At 25.6% G+C, this 19,884-nt stretch overlaps 1 protein-coding gene across 1 annotated transcript in view; it reads right to left on the bottom strand.

Annotated features, from left to right (window-relative positions):
- LOC145842940 (RNA polymerase II-associated protein 1-like) overlaps positions 1 to 18,578 on the bottom strand; it is a 28,793-nt gene extending 10,215 nt beyond the window's left edge. Inside the window, exons 1-8 of the mRNA XM_082950414.1 lie at positions 18,410 to 18,578; positions 12,035 to 12,212; positions 11,301 to 11,539; positions 11,004 to 11,048; positions 10,690 to 10,836; positions 10,443 to 10,554; positions 10,109 to 10,301; positions 8,246 to 8,410 (exon numbers count right to left, since the gene is read on the bottom strand). Coding sequence (XP_082806540.1) covers positions 8,246 to 8,410; positions 10,109 to 10,301; positions 10,443 to 10,554; positions 10,690 to 10,836; positions 11,004 to 11,048; positions 11,301 to 11,539; positions 12,035 to 12,212; positions 18,410 to 18,578 — 1,248 coding nt within the window. The remainder of the gene's footprint in view (positions 1 to 8,245; positions 8,411 to 10,108; positions 10,302 to 10,442; positions 10,555 to 10,689; positions 10,837 to 11,003; positions 11,049 to 11,300; positions 11,540 to 12,034; positions 12,213 to 18,409) is intronic.
- Positions 18,579 to 19,884: the final 1,306 nt, after the last annotated feature.

Raw genomic sequence — 19,884 nt, forward strand, 5'->3', positions numbered from 1 at the left:
TAAAAAATCAATCGTATAACAATAGAAACTGTACTTAGCTGCACTAAAATTTTCTAAAACAGAACAATGATTAAAAAAAGTATAAAATTAGTTATAACTGTTCAAAATATAGATTTAATCGTTTGGTAACAAAAGATCCTAGTGAAACAAGTTCACTGGAATATAAATAAAAACAAAACATATGTTGGTACAATAAAGGAAGATTACTGTATAATTTGGTTTTATAAAATTAGTTATAGCAATAATAAAAACATAAACAAGAAAGTATGCAACCGCGCAAAGAACTATTATGAAACCAATGTCTTCTATCCAACCTTATCTATAAAGCTACAATCAAGTCAAAAAACACAACGAAACTCTACATACAATTTGAAGAATGTTACTGGAATCTTAAAATCCTCCGTAAACTAAATCTAGATTAAACTGTCTAATTATTTGTGAAATCTAAAACATGATTACTTAAAATCTTACATTAGATAGTAACTAGCTAAACAGTAACAAAATTTGATTATAAAAAAGTTGTAAGTACTACAGTTTAGAAAAGACAGAAAAGGTCGATAAAACTTAGCCATAAATAAGTAAACAAAGAGACAAAAAATTTACATAAATTACAAAAGATTCATAAAAAAAAAACCTTTTTTTTTTAATTTACAGATAATTTGTGTTCCAGCCGTAAACACAAACGGTTTTTATAATTTTAGTTAAACATTTCTTTATATTAATTTCCTATTAACTGCTAAACTATTTCTAAGACATAAAATTACTTGCAACCTTTTATTTTCACATAACTGCAAGTAAGCCTTAGTAAACAACTCTTTATATAATGGATTAAAATTAAGCCTAGGTATTAGTATAGTTTTTTCACAAACTTAAGTAATAAAATAAGTTTAAACTTAATTACTAGGTCATAATGATTACAGAATTTAACCGAACTCTTAAAATTTCAATAACATCATCGTTACAGTAATTATCAGTAGCTAAAATAAACTCAGGGTTGCCACAGATCAAGCTGAGAAAAATTTATTGACTTTTCCTGACTTTTTACTAAAATTTTCCTGACATTTTTAAATCAAACTCTTAGTTTTAACTTATTCTAAAATATATAATATAACACTTGAAACTATATAGAGCTTTTAATTTAATTTTAATACAGGTTAAAACAACATTTTTTGCTAAACTCAATAATCAAACTTCCATTACATCTTTAAACCATCTGTGTATGATTGATGTATTTGCAATAAAATGCTCTATCAGCAAAATATTTGTATTATTACCTTATAAACACAGATGTCTGAAAAAAAACACAATTTTTCAGTATTTTTTAACATAAATGTATCTAAATAAACGAAACGACATATAACGAACTTTTACAATAAAAACCTTAAATGAATAAAGAACTAAATCAAACACTTTTTTTTTATTACATGTATTCAAATTTATTTTATCCGTTTCTTTATTAGCACTTCAACCTCTTTAGCTATTGAAGATATGGTTTCGTTCGTCTGGTCTGCATCCCGCTTCATTTTTTTGGCAGTTAAAACCATTTGCCTCATTTTATTTAAATTGTTCTCATCTGCTGCACCTATTTTTGTTGAAGAGAATCTTTTCTCAAAATCTAGCAACAATTTGTTGGCTTCTTTTCTTTCCTTTTTGCACTCATTTATTTTTACCCCCAATTTTGCTGGCTCAATTATTTACTTAAACAAAAAACACTTTGATTCTAAATTATGCTAGATAAACTCTTTTGTATATATCACATTTTCACTATGGAAGTTCACTTGCTACAGATCATCAATAGTAAAAAGCTTACAAAAACTGTTTGCTCAAGTAGAGTAGTAGTTCAATAAGTTAATAGAAACTTTTTGCAGTTTTATAATGGATATATTACAGATGTTCTTGTGCTAAAACTTTATTTCAACTAACGGCGTTTCACTGCTCTCAAATAAATTTAAGAACAGATCTACGGAGTCTATAAAATGTTAACACACATTAGAAAAAAAGCAGAAAAAAGCATGTATAATTATGTATAGTGTTTATCTAGGTAGTAACTATAAATGGACTTTATGGTTTAAAAACAAAGTTTGGGATAAAAGCATAAAATTATAAAGTTGTCTACAAAAAAAACAAATTTAATAAAAGTTGGCACTAACCTCAAAAAGCTCTAAGAATAGGCAAATTTTAAAAATGAAAATTAAATTGAGTTGTGCAGAAATGTTACGTCATAATAATTTTAACAAATTTTTCAATAATTTATACAGCTTAAAAACATGAAGTATTAAACTTGCAAGTATAAGTTTTGTGAAATAAATTAGTACATAAATAGACAGAGTTATTTAAAGTAGAATCGTCGGTTATGGGGACAGATATTCGATAAATCTTGCCGCTTATTCAGAAGTAGGTCTTTATCTTCTGCTGCAATTACTGCTCTTTCTGTATTGCAAGTTGGGCAAATTCTACTTACTCCGTTGGATGCATGTTTTATCTTTGAAACAATACTCCACTCCATGTTTGGCCTTTTACCGTACCTGTGAAAAAAGCTCCAGACATAATCCGATAAACGCGTGCTTTGTTTTTTATTTATATTTTTAAAAGTATGTTTATGATTAGCATATCTATCCTTGAAACTACCTGCTGTACTTCCGATATAAATTTTATCTGGGCCCTTACTTTCAACTTTAACTTTATAAATTACATTTTTAATTAAACAATTACCTTTTAATGGGCATTTATCTTTGTTTAATTTACGGCAATTACATGTTTTAGGCATATTACTTAACTTATTACTATTAGGGTTAGTTGGTTTTGAATATTTATTTATAGTTTTATTGTTATGCATTTTGCTTATACTTTTAACGCTATTATCACTTATTTGTTCTAAGTTTTCTTTTATCATTTTAGAAATACTTCTAGTTATACGTTGATTATTATAATCTACACTATTGTTAGTACTATTGATATGGATATTTTCATTATCATTAATATTAAAGTTATCATTATAGCTTATATCTTTAATGTTTAAAGTTTTAATATGTTTTACATTATTGTTACCATAATTAAAATTTTTACTATTAGGATTATCATTATTATTACTGTTATTATTAATTTGATTAGTATAATTAGAAATATTGTTCATATCTACGTTATTACTAACTTTATTACTAGAGTTATTATTTGTATTAGCTTTGATATGTCTATTTTTAAAATTTGAAATTACTGTTTTGTTGTGCGATTGTATTAAAGTTTTAACATTACTCATGCAACTATAAGAAATTTTAACTGTCTTTCTATTGAAAATTTTATTATAAAAGTGGCTATCGGGGAAGTGTTTATCGACTAGCTTTAAAAATTCTTTACCTAAGTTTATATTAACTGAAGAGCAATATGGAGGATTATACCACATTATATGTCGGTTACGCGGTTTTTTGCGTTTTTTTTCTACATCTAATTTTTCATACTTTAATTTACATTTAAAACCTCGATTTTTTAATTCATTTTCGTACGGTGCTTTTATTTCGTTAAATATCTTTTCATTCGAAGAGAGGGTACTTAGACGTTTTTGTGTCATTACCGGGAGGCATTTTTTTACATGGTAAGGGTGGTCAGAATTAATATTGATAAAGTTTAATAAAGAATTCGGTTTACGGTACGGACGGTAAGTATTATTAGATAAATTTAAAGTAACATCTAAAAAATTCGTTATTTGCGCTCCTATTTCTAAAGTTATTTTAAAACCGATATCAGACATCAATCTAAACGTTGACTTTTTAATTTTTTCGTAAACAAGAGGTTTTGAAAGATCAATAACACCGAGTCCATCATCTCTATACAACCCACAATTATCAAAAATACTTTTGAGTTTATCTAGGATGTATAAGCCTACAAGATCGCATACCTCCGCTCCATGAAAACTACCCATTGGTATATCAAAAAAACTATCGGTATCATTTTTCTTCCATACATCATCACCCGAAAAAAGCAAAGAGTCGCACGAATGGAATATAATGTCTGTATCTGATTTATTAAAATTAGAAAATTGGGATGCATAATCTAGTGCGTTAATTAAGTGCGCTTTTGTAATAGACGGGTAAAATTCGACGATATCAAAGCTAATAAAACGCTTACTGCTTTTATTGTTAATATTATTAAACCATTGTAGTAGTTCACCAGTGTTTTTCCATTGGATTAGACTAGTGGCTGTTCTTACGTCTTTAATTATACTAGTTAAAATTTGTTTAGATATTTTACCAATATGCGTTTTACTTTTACTTATTAGTCTGCACTTGACTGTTGCAGGAAAATTATCTTTATGATCCTTTACTGTTATATATGCTTGCGATCTTTCTAACTTAGGTATACGTTTACCAGTAATATTATTTTCATTTAAAAGTTCTTGTGCACGGGAGTCTATCGTATCAGCCGGATTATTAGTACATTTTTTATAGTTTTTTGTGATATTATCTAAAAGTAACTTATCATAATTTTTTGGACTGATTTTATACAAATTATTAGTTTTGTCTGCAAAAATAACAAGTTTATTAGACTTTTTTATAGAATTAATCTTGTTACGTAAATTATATTGAAAGTTATTAGTTTTACCGGGTTTAAGTTCAATTTTATTAATTAAATCAATTAATTCAGATTCAAAAGGTATTAATTTTACACAGATTGGTGCCGACTTTTTAGTCGGGAAAGGCAAAGATTTACTTATTGTACTTAAATTAAGTACAATAAGTAAATCTTTGCCTTTCCCGACTAAAAAGTCGGCACCAATCTGTGTAAAATTAATACCTTTTGAATCTGAATTAATTGATTTAATTAATAAAATTGAACTTAAACCCGGTAAAACTAATAACTTTCAATATAATTTACGTAACAAGATTAATTCTATAAAAAAGTCTAATAAACTTGTTATTTTTGCAGACAAAACTAATAATTTGTATAAAATCAGTCCAAAAAATTATGATAAGTTACTTTTAGATAATATCACAAAAAACTATAAAAAATGTACTAATAATCCGGCTGATACGATAGACTCCCGTGCACAAGAACTTTTAAATGAAAATAATATTACTGGTAAACGTATACCTAAGTTAGAAAGATCGCAAGCATATATAACAGTAAAGGATCATAAAGATAATTTTCCTGCAACAGTCAAGTGCAGACTAATAAGTAAAAGTAAAACGCATATTGGTAAAATATCTAAACAAATTTTAACTAGTATAATTAAAGACGTAAGAACAGCCACTAGTCTAATCCAATGGAAAAACACTGGTGAACTACTACAATGGTTTAATAATATTAACAATAAAAGCAGTAAGCGTTTTATTAGCTTTGATATCGTCGAATTTTACCCGTCTATTACAAAAGCGCACTTAATTAACGCACTAGATTATGCATCCCAATTTTCTAATTTTAATAAATCAGATACAGACATTATATTCCATTCGTGCGACTCTTTGCTTTTTTCGGGTGATGATGTATGGAAGAAAAATGATACCGATAGTTTTTTTGATATACCAATGGGTAGTTTTCATGGAGCGGAGGTATGCGATCTTGTAGGCTTATACATCCTAGATAAACTCAAAAGTATTTTTGATAATTGTGGGTTGTATAGAGATGATGGACTCGGTGTTATTGATCTTTCAAAACCTCTTGTTTACGAAAAAATTAAAAAGTCAACGTTTAGATTGATGTCTGATATCGGTTTTAAAATAACTTTAGAAATAGGAGCGCAAATAACGAATTTTTTAGATGTTACTTTAAATTTATCTAATAATACTTACCGTCCGTACCGTAAACCGAATTCTTTATTAAACTTTATCAATATTAATTCTGACCACCCTTACCATGTAAAAAAATGCCTCCCGGTAATGACACAAAAACGTCTAAGTACCCTCTCTTCGAATGAAAAGATATTTAACGAAATAAAAGCACCGTACGAAAATGAATTAAAAAATCGAGGTTTTAAATGTAAATTAAAGTATGAAAAATTAGATGTAGAAAAAAAACGCAAAAAACCGCGTAACCGACATATAATGTGGTATAATCCTCCATATTGCTCTTCAGTTAATATAAACTTAGGTAAAGAATTTTTAAAGCTAGTCGATAAACACTTCCCCGATAGCCACTTTTATAATAAAATTTTCAATAGAAAGACAGTTAAAATTTCTTATAGTTGCATGAGTAATGTTAAAACTTTAATACAATCGCACAACAAAACAGTAATTTCAAATTTTAAAAATAGACATATCAAAGCTAATACAAATAATAACTCTAGTAATAAAGTTAGTAATAACGTAGATATGAACAATATTTCTAATTATACTAATCAAATTAATAATAACAGTAATAATAATGATAATCCTAATAGTAAAAATTTTAATTATGGTAACAATAATGTAAAACATATTAAAACTTTAAACATTAAAGATATAAGCTATAATGATAACTTTAATATTAATGATAATGAAAATATCCATATCAATAGTACTAACAATAGTGTAGATTATAATAATCAACGTATAACTAGAAGTATTTCTAAAATGATAAAAGAAAACTTAGAACAAATAAGTGATAATAGCGTTAAAAGTATAAGCAAAATGCATAACAATAAAACTATAAATAAATATTCAAAACCAACTAACCCTAATAGTAATAAGTTAAGTAATATGCCTAAAACATGTAATTGCCGTAAATTAAACAAAGATAAATGCCCATTAAAAGGTAATTGTTTAATTAAAAATGTAATTTATAAAGTTAAAGTTGAAAGTAAGGGCCCAGATAAAATTTATATCGGAAGTACAGCAGGTAGTTTCAAGGATAGATATGCTAATCATAAACATACTTTTAAAAATATAAATAAAAAACAAAGCACGCGTTTATCGGATTATGTCTGGAGCTTTTTTCACAGGTACGGTAAAAGGCCAAACATGGAGTGGAGTATTGTTTCAAAGATAAAACATGCATCCAACGGAGTAAGTAGAATTTGCCCAACTTGCAATACAGAAAGAGCAGTAATTGCAGCAGAAGATAAAGACCTACTTCTGAATAAGCGGCAAGATTTATCGAATATCTGTCCCCATAACCGACGATTCTACTTTAAATAACTCTGTCTATTTATGTACTAATTTATTTCACAAAACTTATACTTGCAAGTTTAATACTTCATGTTTTTAAGCTGTATAAATTATTGAAAAATTTGTTAAAATTATTATGACGTAACATTTCTGCACAACTCAATTTAATTTTCATTTTTAAAATTTGCCTATTCTTAGAGCTTTTTGAGGTTAGTGCCAACTTTTATTAAATTTGTTTTTTTTGTAGACAACTTTATAATTTTATGCTTTTATCCCAAACTTTGTTTTTAAACCATAAAGTCCATTTATAGTTACTACCTAGATAAACACTATACATAATTATACATGCTTTTTTCTGCTTTTTTTCTAATGTGTGTTAACATTTTATAGACTCCGTAGATCTGTTCTTAAATTTATTTGAGAGCAGTGAAACGCCGTTAGTTGAAATAAAGTTTTAGCACAAGAACATCTGTGATATACATTCCGATAAGCTTAGCTTATCAGGATCTCCAGGATTTAACGCCTTATAACGTTACATCTTATAATGGATATATTATTAATTTAAACCAGATGAAGGCATTAGAAATTAAATAATATTGTAAATTTTTTAGGAAAACTTTGCAATTTTAGTCTGACTTTAAAGGAATTTTGATTAATTTTTTACCATTTGAAGGCTTTGGAAAATAAGGAACTTAAATAAGGAATTTAAAGTGACAAAAATTGACGTTTTTTTTAATTTTAATAAATTTCCTGATTTTTTTCTAAAAACGCCCATTTTTTCCTGACCTTGTGGCAACCCTGTAAACTATATAAAAATAAAAGTATAATGAATTATAATGAATGAGAGTAAATTAAAATTTTTGCAAAAATTATATGTTACATGTTCAATATCGTTCGAACAAAACTGTTTTGAGAAAAATTATAAGAATACATAAGCTAATACTTAACTTTAAACAATTAACTTAAGAATATACTGAATATTTTTTTACTAGACTTGAACGAAAACATAACGAAGTTTTTTAAACTACCTAGCAAAAAATCAAAAAATACTACTTTCAAAATCAGTTTGTTTTCGTGTTAGCCTTTAATCCTTCAATTTTACTAATATTTGAAAACTTACAAGCATAAATGCATATGACTCAAAAAATCTTATTTCATGAATATCTAACCTGAACGTCAATTCTACACACAAGAGTTTTCAAACAATTGATAGCAGCTTTAATCATTGTTTTGGAGCTATCATCGATGGCCATTCTCAGTATAAAAAGAAATCCTGCATCAAGTAGAATTTGTATGAACGAAACGTCTTTCATGGAATACACATTATCACGTTCCTATTTTAACAAGTTATTCAGTTTAAACTGTAATTCAATAAATTAGTTAAAATATATTAAGATAAAACTTAATTACATTTGATAGAGTAAAAAAAAACTAAAGCTTATAGTACATTTTTACTCCTGTTTTATAATAACTTTCTAGCTTTTCTGATTAAAAAAATGCACCATTGAGTAAATTTAAATTATTTGTATTTTATAGTTCATAAATATTTACAATGCTTTAAAAATAAAAAAATAAAACATTTATTGTGCTAATATTTATTAATATTCGAAAAAAACTATTATAATTATTTTTAATCACATAAAACTACTAGGAGGGAGAATGAACTTTTTAGTTACCAAAAAATCAAAATAATCTAAGAATAATAAATATATAATATTAGTAAAGAGATTATTTTCTTTTTATTCAAAAATAGTTTTGTTTATTTTTGCTTCAAGTATTTCAAACGTTATTCAAGTTTAAAGGCAAACAGTGTTACTATATTCAGTTTAAAAATTACTTAAAATTTGCAAGAATTTTTGTCAAAAAACGGCTTGCAAGTACTACAAAAAATATCAGAATACTTACAGTTTGCAATCTTTGTTAACATTTTTCTTTTTTGTGATTTACAGTATTCGTCAAAAAATAACATTAGTAATTTAATATCTAAACATAATTTTTTTATTAGAAACAATCTATTATAAAAAAGACCGTTAAAGTATTGCAAAAAAAACTTTAATAAAATTTAGATTTTTAAATTAAACACATCTAAAATTTTTTTTGTAACTTTTCTATCATATACAAAAACTATTTTAGCCTCATACAAAAATTAAGTGGAGGATATCTTTAAATTATATAACTCTCAGTTTTCCTTAAATACACCCCTGAGTTTTTTAAAAACATAGAAATTTTTTAAAGAAGAAAAAAGTTCAAACATTTAAAGTTTTCAAAAAACTTATGTAATTAGTCTGGTATTCAGGGTTGCCACTGGTTTTTGGCAAGTTTTCTCCATGTTTTTAAAAGCCTACGTTTTTGGGTCTATATTTAATTTAATTAAAATAAATCAAAGTCTAAAATTAATTTTCTGATAAAATACTGTGTTAAATAGTATAAAAACTTTGAAAATATATTTTAAAGCTACTTTAAATGTGTTTGTTAATAAAAAAGTTTTTGATGATGACAAAAATTTTTACTACTTAACTTGTAAAAATTGCTTAAAATTCCAGGTTTTTTAGTGATTTTTGTTCAAAATTCAAGGTTTTTTAGCCTAGATTGTCAAATTCCAGGTTTTTCCAAGACTCCAGGTTTTTTGGCAAATATGGTTATTATAATATCTGTTAATTAAAATAGTAAAAAAAGGGTGTATGTAAGTATTTTTATGTAGTTGTTGCAAGCTTAAAATTTTGACATAAAATTAAGAAGTATTTTATGTAATTTTTAAACACAAAATTAACAAAAAATTACCGCATTTAACTCACAAAAGTTCACAATCACTTGAAGCATAAAAGAAACAAAATCAGTATTTAAAAAGAACTGTAGTTCTATTTAAAAATGTAAAATTCTTAATTTAATTTTCATAAATCTAAAACGTCTATTACCACTTGCTGACCTACTGTGGAATATAACTTTAAATTGATTAGTACCAAAAAAAAAAACTTTATAATTCTTTAATGTATTTATTTTCTAACTAATTTATATTGAAACCACTAAATAACCTTTTTAATTATGCAAGTAATAGTCTTGAACGCATAACTTCTTTGAGAAGTCACTCTACTTCTGGTCAATTGAAACAACTCGTGCAAGTTGTAACCACCAAGATCTTGTTCCTCTGGATGGTGGTGCAATCCCAACTTGCTGCTCATTGACTGACTCTCTTCCAGTGTTAAAATATTTCCATTGAAATCAAACCTTGCAGAAATTTATTACATATATCCTACAAGTAAGTATTCACTCACAGTTCATTGCTACAACTCAAATTCACACAATTAGCTTTTTAAAAAGATTATGACGTTTACGTATATGTTTTATAAAACATTTGACTTTTATTACCTATAGGCTGATTGAGATTCAGTCATGTTATTAATTTCTTTCATCCAAGCTAGTTTATCATTTTCGAGTGTTTGCATGTTTGGATACTTTTCTTTTTCTATAGCTTCTAATTCTTAAAGTAAGAGTTTTAGTATAAATTACGACATAGCTTTTTCGATATTTATGTATTAATAAAACATTTATTTACGTTATCTTTAATTTACCTGTTGTAATAGGAAAAACTAAACTATTTTAATGTAAAACAAACCTTGAATAGTTTCTGTAGAAAAGTTTTCACTAAAATCATTTTGTTTTTCTATCAGTGATTTGGAGATTAAACGCTCTTGATTTGAAAGTGATACCAAGTTATTTAAAAAAATTTCTTCTTTAGTTGTTATTTTGCTTGTTGGTTTAGCTAATAAAAAAATACCATTAGTATTAACAGCTGATTATTTGAAAACATTGTTTAAGAAAATAAATATTTAGACTAAACAAAACATAACAATATTAAATTTCGAATTTAGTAAGTACTCAAATAATAACTTTACAAACAAAAAGTACAACTATGGTGTTTGTTATTACCTGAAGAATTATTTAGCTTTTGACTAGCTTCCATTTTCGCTTTACCTAAAATCAACAAATAGTAATCGTTTATCATACTAAGTATAAAATAGGAGTAATAAAGTACAAAATATTAACCAATTCTTCCAAGAGTAAACTTTTAGATTTTTGAAATTATTTAATTTGAAGTTGTTGTACAACTCTGTAATTTTTAGAAAATAAAATTTTAAATAAAATAAGTCTACATATAAAATATAAATATATATTTATTTAAAACTTAAGTATAGATGTAAAAAAAACTTTGATAAAACATTAAACCTCTTTTACGGAAAAATTCAATTTGTTCAGGGGTCATTTTTTGCTTAAGTTTTTTAATCAGTTCTTCATGGTTTTGTAAACTTAAATTACTACTACTCCTGTTATAACTCTCACTTGTAGAACTTTCTTTGAAATTATGAGAGCTATTAAGTTCTTGTGTATCATTTTGTGTTTTAGGTGTGTTTTTTTGTTGCTTTTTAAAACTCATTTCTTGAGCAAATAGACTGATATTTTTATTTCTACAAGAGAGCTGATGTTATTTCTTTATTTTTCAAATATTTAGTAAGTAACTTATAGTTTGAGAAAAATACATAATTGTTTATAAAATTAATTTCAGCTTTAAATGAACTAGAATTTTAAAACAAAAGACAACTTATTCTATTTTTTTGATAATTAGAAAAAAAATATTCTAAGTAATTTAAACTTAGAAGGGCGTAAATTTTTTTAGTATATGACATGTTTTTATGAAAAGAGCATTTATAACATATAGTAAAATGATAATACTAACCTTTTTTCAAATTAATAAAAAAAACTTTAAAAAAATATGTACAAGGAATACACGAAATAAATATATTATAGATACCAAGAATTTTATAGATCAAAAGAACAATAACACAAAAGCAAAATTAGTACTTTTTCATCAAGTTAAGTGAAATATTTAATAATATATCTGTAAAAGACTACAAGAAACTTTAAAAATATAATACTGGTAGATTGATTAAACTGAGCATTACTTTGATTTCAATTCAGCTCGTTTTTGTGTTACAGGAAAACTTGTTTTCTTCAGAGAAGGAAAAGAAAATGTTTTCTTTAACTCAAAGTTTTTCTCTTTAACAATATCAGCAAGAACATTGGTAATATGTTTATCTTTTTTATCCAACTCATCTTCATCAAACCCCACCTTCTCTTGTTCTAAAATAAGTTTACCATTTTATCTACATAAACATAAATTTATAAAAAATAATAAATTTGTCAAGCTAAAATTTAAGATGATAAATAAGGCAAGTTTTTTTATCCTAGTATTTTAAAAAGTTGAAACATTTAAAATAATCAAATCTAAAATAAAAGCTTGTGTCATTAATCAACTTGAAAGTTTTACTGCTAAACTATTATAAAAATTATATCTTATCATAAAAAAGTTCCTTATGAAGTTATATGTGTTAGATTTTACATGAGGTAATAATGTAAAGAATATTTTAATACTTTTAACGTTCACTGTAAATTTTGTTACCTTTTTCTTTGTTAAAATTTGTAAAAGCGTATTTGGTTAAACACAATGCTTTAAAATTATCATATTAGTATTTTAAAAATTCGTAGTGAACTTAATAAACAATAAACATCTCAAAATAAGAGGTGAGAAACAGACTAATTATGTTAAAATATTTTTTCAACCTATTTTTTTATGATAAAAGCTAAGATTATTAAAGTTTGAAATCTATTTTGTAATAAACTTTAAACATTTATTTTTAAATAACTTTATAAGTAATCAAAACAGGGTTGCTACTCTTCAATACAAAAACAAAATACTAGTAAGAAATGCAAAAAACTAGCCTGAAATTATTATTAAACAATTTAAATTTTGCACAACCTGCACAATTTACTATTTTCTCAAGAGTTTTATTTAATTAAATTTAATTTTGTTACTACTAACAGCATTGCAATAAATATATGCTTGCACAGTGCACAATCTATGTTTACATAATGAAGAAGAAAATGTGAATGCTCACACCTAAGGTCAATGGATTGGTGTATAGGAAGACCATTTGGTCATCAAACTGCGCACCATTTGCTTGTAACTAATACTTTGAGCTAACTATAAAATAATATTGAAAAAAGTAATAGAAAAACAAATGATGTAAAAGTAATTATATATACATAAAAAATATTTAAGTAAAAAAACGGTAAGCACCCATTACTACCAATATTGACCATAGAAACCATAGTCTACCATGGGCTCTACACTGTCTCCTCTTAACATTCACATTTTTTTAGTTGCCTTTTCTACAAGAGCAACCACAAAAATGCAACAAATAACTCAAAATTAAATCAGAGGGTAGAATCGGTAATGTACACATAAAATATTTAGTATAACCACAATATTGTCAGAGCACCAGGTATTTTTAAATAGTGTCTATAAATTTATAGTATTTGTGCTTGTAGGTAGGTAAAATTTTAAATTATTAAACATTAGTTTAGTTTTTTTATTGATCTGTAAACTATTTAGTTTTAATCAATAAAATCTAGCATTAGTAATTAATTAAATTGGTTTAAATTACATAAAATTAAATCATTCCTACTACTGAACAGCTAAACTTAAAAATAATTATAAAAATAGCAGAACTTAACAAATATTCTAAAAAAAATAATAAGAGTATTATAAGTGAGTTAAATAAGTTTTACATAATTAAAAACAATTATTTTTAAGAAATAAAACTAAACAACCAAAATAACTAAAAAGATGAAGTTTATACACTTAAATTCAGGATCTCTATATTCTAAAACAGATATAACACTTAAGATCTAGTAAAACAAATAATAAAAATACATCTACTTGTTTAATCACACTGTCAATGAGGATGAAACAACACTAACAAAATTTTCAAGAAAAAGAAACAAAAAATAAAAACAATAAAACCAACTTAGACTAATCCAACTCTACTTACACCCAGTTTATGAGACCAACAGCAATCAGCCCAAAAAAAGAAAAGTAGGAACACCAATAACAAATAAATAACTCAAACTAATGTTTTGTAAGGATTAAGCTGGATATTTTTCTGATTGTCTTTTAAGTAAATCATTTCTCAGTCCAAATTGAAATGCTCAAAGACAGCTCGGACGGATCTTGTAAGTTTCTGGGCAATTCATCCCACAGCTTACAAGCAAAAAAGGATAATGACTCAAGACAATAAAGACTATTTACTCTGGGAAAAAAATTGTTTGTTTCTGAAAATCTAATCTGAAAATGACTATGTATTTTAGTAACGTTTGTAAAGTAAGGCTTAACATTGACTGGTAATATAATCTCTTTTGAATTTGTGCATACAAATTCCTAAGTCATATTTGAACATGTTTTCAATATCTAATAATTTCTTTGTTAGTTTGAAATTGCTAACATTTTTGCTCCAACTTTTTAAATGTATGCATCTTATTGCTCTGTTTATAAGTTTCTTAATCTCGATGACTTTTTTAAATGTATGCATCTTATTGCTCTGTTTATAAGTTTCTTAACCTCGATGACTTTACCTTTGTTTATATGCTATAATATTACTTTTGTAAAAAAGTACTTAAAAACTTAAAAAATACCAGATATTAAAGATTCTGGCAGTAACCATGTTTAATTTTGTTTTTATACAATAGTACTCAGTGTTAAAAATGTGATTATAATGTGAACATTTGAAAATAAATGTCAATACAAATACGTAGTTAAGCCTAAAAAAATTAAATTGGAAAAATGTTAAGCTGTAATAACACAATAGCACTAACTTATATTTTTCTAGTGCAAAAAGTTCTACTATCATCATAAACATAAAATTTTACATTTATATAAAAAACCTTAATTCAATTTTTATATTAAAGCAGAGCTAGCTGCAAAGCGAAAATTTTTACTTAATAATTGAAAATAATACTATAAAAGTAATAAAAATTGAATCATTGAGCAAAAGTTAACAAAAACAAAAAGTATTACAAAATGAATCTACCCAACCTCATTAATGTTTTAACCAAAATAAGACAAAACTTTATAAAAATAAATAGTAATTTAAGTACTTTAATTATAATAGTAGTTAGTAAAATAATTAAGCTGAATTCTTTACACAGATACTTTAACCAGGGTTACCTTGTCTTTTAGTCAAAAAATTCTATCCTGAGTTTTTCATTCTGAGTCAGCCTGAGAAAAAAATAAAATTCAAATATCTCAAGTTATCCTGAGATTTTCAAAACAAAAAAAAAATCCTTAGTGTCCTGAATATCCTGAGTGCATGGCAACCTTGTTCAACTTTTAAAATTATTGATGAAGTTCATAAAAAAAGTCATATTCAAGCAGCTCTTAATGAGACTTATTTATACGGCGTATCTGTTTGAGCTGACGCTGTTGACTGTAACTAGAAACCAAATGTTTGTATGCAAAACTTATGATAATTTGGCTTTGTTCCTAATCTTAACTCCAGTAAATCCCTTGTTTCTAAAAACTAGCCTACTGAAATTAAGTGAGGTATTTGATACAGTAAGTTAATGCAGAAAACTTTAATAATTTTTATTACGACTAGAGCAATTTTACACTAGTTTTGTTCAGATATATGTGTTATACAAGTTTTAGCTTGTGTCTTTCAAAATAATATTTATTATACAAGTTAGTTAGAAAGACATGGAACAAAACTTTCTCAGAGCTTTTTTAGGTAATTGGTCGTAAGTTTAAGTGAAATAAAAAAATATTTATAAACATTAGTCTAAGATGTTTTGTTGAACAATTTATGCATAATTCAGAACAACAAAATTATACAACAAAAAATCTCAAAACATTTGGTCCTAGGAACTGGTGTACAAAGGAACCTTTAGATTTATGAATCTTACACCATTTGGATACAGTTTAACAGGACAAGTTTTTTTAATTGTGTGAATTTTACTTTTTATTGCATCTTGTGTTCACCAAACTGTGTTAGATTATTTTTTATTATTATATAAATTGATGAAAAAAGCTTAACTTTTTATATAAGTGTCCTGGACATGACGTTAAACTGTATCTAAGTGGTGTAACACTTGATGACTAAAAGGTTTTTCCTGATACCAGGTGCTTAATCTAATATTTTGAGTTTTTTTTTGTCTTTTAATAGCAACAAATAAATGTACTATTAGAATTTATGATAATACTTTATATAAATGCTTCTAGATAAGTTACATTTTTTATTTAGTAAGCTTTTGTGTTATTGTTTTAAGAGTAGTTATTTAGTTAAGTATTTTTGTATAGCTTGTTTTGTAGGTAAGTATTTAGAATTCTGTGCATATATAAAATAGTTTTTTAAACTATGCTTTTTTTTAAAGCTGATGTGGATCTACTTTAGAGACATAGTTAGATTATTGCTGTATAATTTTCATTTACTTTCTAGTTGAAGTGTAAGTACAGTAACCTCTCGCTTATTTACGCACATTGTGTCCACAGAAAAAGTGCGTAAAGGTACGAGAGGTACTAAATATACTTACTATAATCGCTGTTTTTTGATATTGATTCTAGTTAAAAGCATACTGGGAACTTTCCCACTTTGAACAATTTGTTTACTTTATTTATAAATATGAAAACAAAAGATAAAATTATAGATATGTTAAAAAAAAGTATTTAAAATTATATAGAATAAAAATACTTGTAAATTTCTTTTACAAAGTTTAATAATAAGTAGATTTTATCTTTATCTTTATTCATATATGACTTACTTGAAACTTAACATTTATAAACTATTCTACTTAGCAAATTCAATTTTTAATTAATCATTAGTTTACAATAGAAAAATGGTGTGGTGTCTACATTAAAATTTGTTTTTATAGCCTTTTACAAAAACATTTCAGAATTTTAGTTTATCTCTTATTGTGAACAAAATTTCTGATATACTGAGGTATAACTAAATGTTTATCAATTAGTCAAGAAACATAAGTTTACAAAGTCTAAATATATAGAGAGGTGAATTAGCATTTAAAAACATACTTTAAATAAAAAATATACAATAAACCTAATTTGTGCAATATTAAAAACATTTAAAATTTTTATTTTTTCAATTATTTAGAATTCTAAAATGCGTAACTAAACGAGAGTGCGTAACGTCAGAAGTGCGTAAAGATGCGAGAGGTTACTGTAAAGACATGCTCAGGGTTCGTGCGCGAAATTTTTTTCATTTATCCTGACTGAGACCAATTTAGCCTGACATTTTTTCAAAGTAAGGAAAATCCCCTTTAGAAGTCATTTTAGATATCGGGGGTCTTGATTAGTACTATTGTAGTCTCCGACTTCAACCAGCTTTGACTCAAAAATATTTTGAGCTTTAAAAATATGCAAAAAGCAACACATAGCTTAGTTACAACTCAATAAAATAAGACTAAATTGTGAAAAAGGTGAATTACCCCCTATGCCCTTAACATAACAAATTCAGTGATAAGTTTTAAAATAAGTGTTATATCTAATCTATTTCTAGTGTGATAATTTAATATATATTACTCTACACAATTGTTCAATTTAATTAATCACTATAAAAACATTATAACCAGAAGATTTATAATAAAACGATGGTGTATTATTAAAATGAGTATTAAAATTTAAACAAATAGCTAAGTTGTTGAACTAAACTGTAATGTTTAAACTGTATTTTTTAAAATTTTCATAATTGTGACGTATACAATGTACTCAAAACAAAATAACAAAGATTCTTAAAAATTTTTTAGAGATTCAACAAAAGGTTTTAAGAATTCATTTTATAAATACTGACTGATTTTGTCTTTAAAAACTAAATCTTTATTTAGAAATAAATTCAAATCTCAATTTGATCTTAAAAAGATTTCTCAATTTTTTTTATCAAAAATTTTCAAGCATTTGAACTGAGAAAAACTGAGATTCTCAAATTTTTAAATAAAAAACTGATTTAGCCTGACATTTTTCAACTTTTTTCAAAAAAACTGATTTAGACTGACTAAGCCTGATTTAGCCTGACGCGCACCAACCGTGCATGCTTTGGAGTTAAAAACTTAAGAACTTTCCACACTTTGTCATTTTAATGCTGAGACTTAGTTTTATAAGTGTTTACTAAACGACAAGCAAACAAGCAATATTTAGACCAAAAAATATTGTTAATTTTTTATCATTTTTTGTAATTTTTCTTGTAAATAAATAATATTTCAATATTTGAGAGTTAAATAAATTACACATGATCAAATTAACTCTGTGGACTTGGAAACATTTATTGTTGTAAACATAAAAGTTTTTACTGGCAGTTTTTATCTTTAAAAATGTTTTTATTTATCAGCTATTAATTATCTAAAAGTTTTATTAAACAACTTTTAGGTAGTAAATCATTCTTACAATTAAGATTGTAAACAATATGCATTTAAGGTGCTATTGATAGTGGACTTACCTTTTTTCAATAAATTATATGCTTTTGTTCTCTCTTCTTGAACTTCATTTTTAGTTGCATTAGAAGTTCGAACAACTGCTGATGAAGGTGTTTTCTTGCTGTTCAAAAACTCTCTCTGAAGTTTTAAAAGGTCCTCTTCAATTTCAGCTGCCTTTGGCCTTGTTGACATAACTACTTGTCAACTTTAATACTAGTTAATTCACTGAATTAAGTTTATATATATTTTTAGCTATTGGTATTACCCTAACTGGAATATATTTTTTTCAAGTTTATTTTAAGACGTTCAACTAAGGGTTTAAAATTTCAAACTAAGATTTTTTCTTTCTAACTTTTCTACAACTTTCATTAAATAAACTTAGTTTTTCATAAAAATATTAAATAAAAACCTTAATTATTACTTAAAAACTTAACTAACGTCACATTAAAGAACTTATTAATGCAAGTTTTAAGTGGTAATGTAAGTAAGATAGAATTATAATAATCTTTAAAAACAATCAAAAACTTTTTTTAATTAAATATAAAAAGATAACTTTTAATTATGTGCAATTTTTTTTTTAATTTTACAATACTTTTAAAAAAGAAAATGCACAGTTGCTTGTATAAACAGCGTTAAATAAGAAAAAAAAATTTAAGTTAAAGTATTTTTTTTTTATGCGAGCACAAGTGGTTTTAATTAAGTTTAGTCTAGTTTTTCATTAATTCGTTATTGCGGTCATTCTAAAAACTTTATATCATATTTTTTATTAATTTTATTAAAGCAAAAACTGTTTAGGATTGTGATACTGATATGTATCTAGTCCTTCCGTTTTATAAGAGTAAAGATTAAAACAGTTTATTATAATGTAGTTATTTTGATAGTATTATGTTAAATGTTAAAAAACACTAAAATACTACAACAAAATATTTTATCAAAATTAGTGCTTTATACATTATATATATAGTTTATGGAACGAAAAAAATACGCTCAAAACATTTGGTCCTAGGACCTGGTGCACGAAAAAAAAATTCGGTTATTGAGTTGTACACCAGGGATACCTTTTAACGTCTTGTCCAGGACAAAGTGTGCTTATTTAAAAAGTTTTAGCTTTTGTCACAATTGCCAGAATTCTAATAAGTTGGAATGCTAACTTAACTGATAATGAATGCTATAAAAGCTTTACTTTGTTCCAGCTTACAATAGTTTGCTTAAGTAATTTTTATGACTTGTTGGATCGACAAATAACACGCCCTTATTCCATCTTGTTCTGAAAGTTATAAACCTTACTATAAGACACGCCAAAGGGTGACAGAAGATTAGAAAGAAAAAAAACGTTCATTTTGAAAAAAGAATTAAAAAGATCAAACATTTTTTTTACTTTTTAAAACTTTGTATACAAATATTATTGTTTAAAAGGATTTGATCTAAAAAATGCTATAAAAACAACTACAACGGAAACGGTGTTAATACTTAAGCATTTTTTTTGAAAAACCAGTCA

This window comes from Thalia democratica, chromosome 8 (genome assembly GCF_965202585.1).
Source record: "Thalia democratica chromosome 8, ktThaDemo2.hap1.1, whole genome shotgun sequence".
In the NCBI taxonomy this organism is placed as follows: Eukaryota; Metazoa; Chordata; class Thaliacea; order Salpida; family Salpidae; genus Thalia; species Thalia democratica.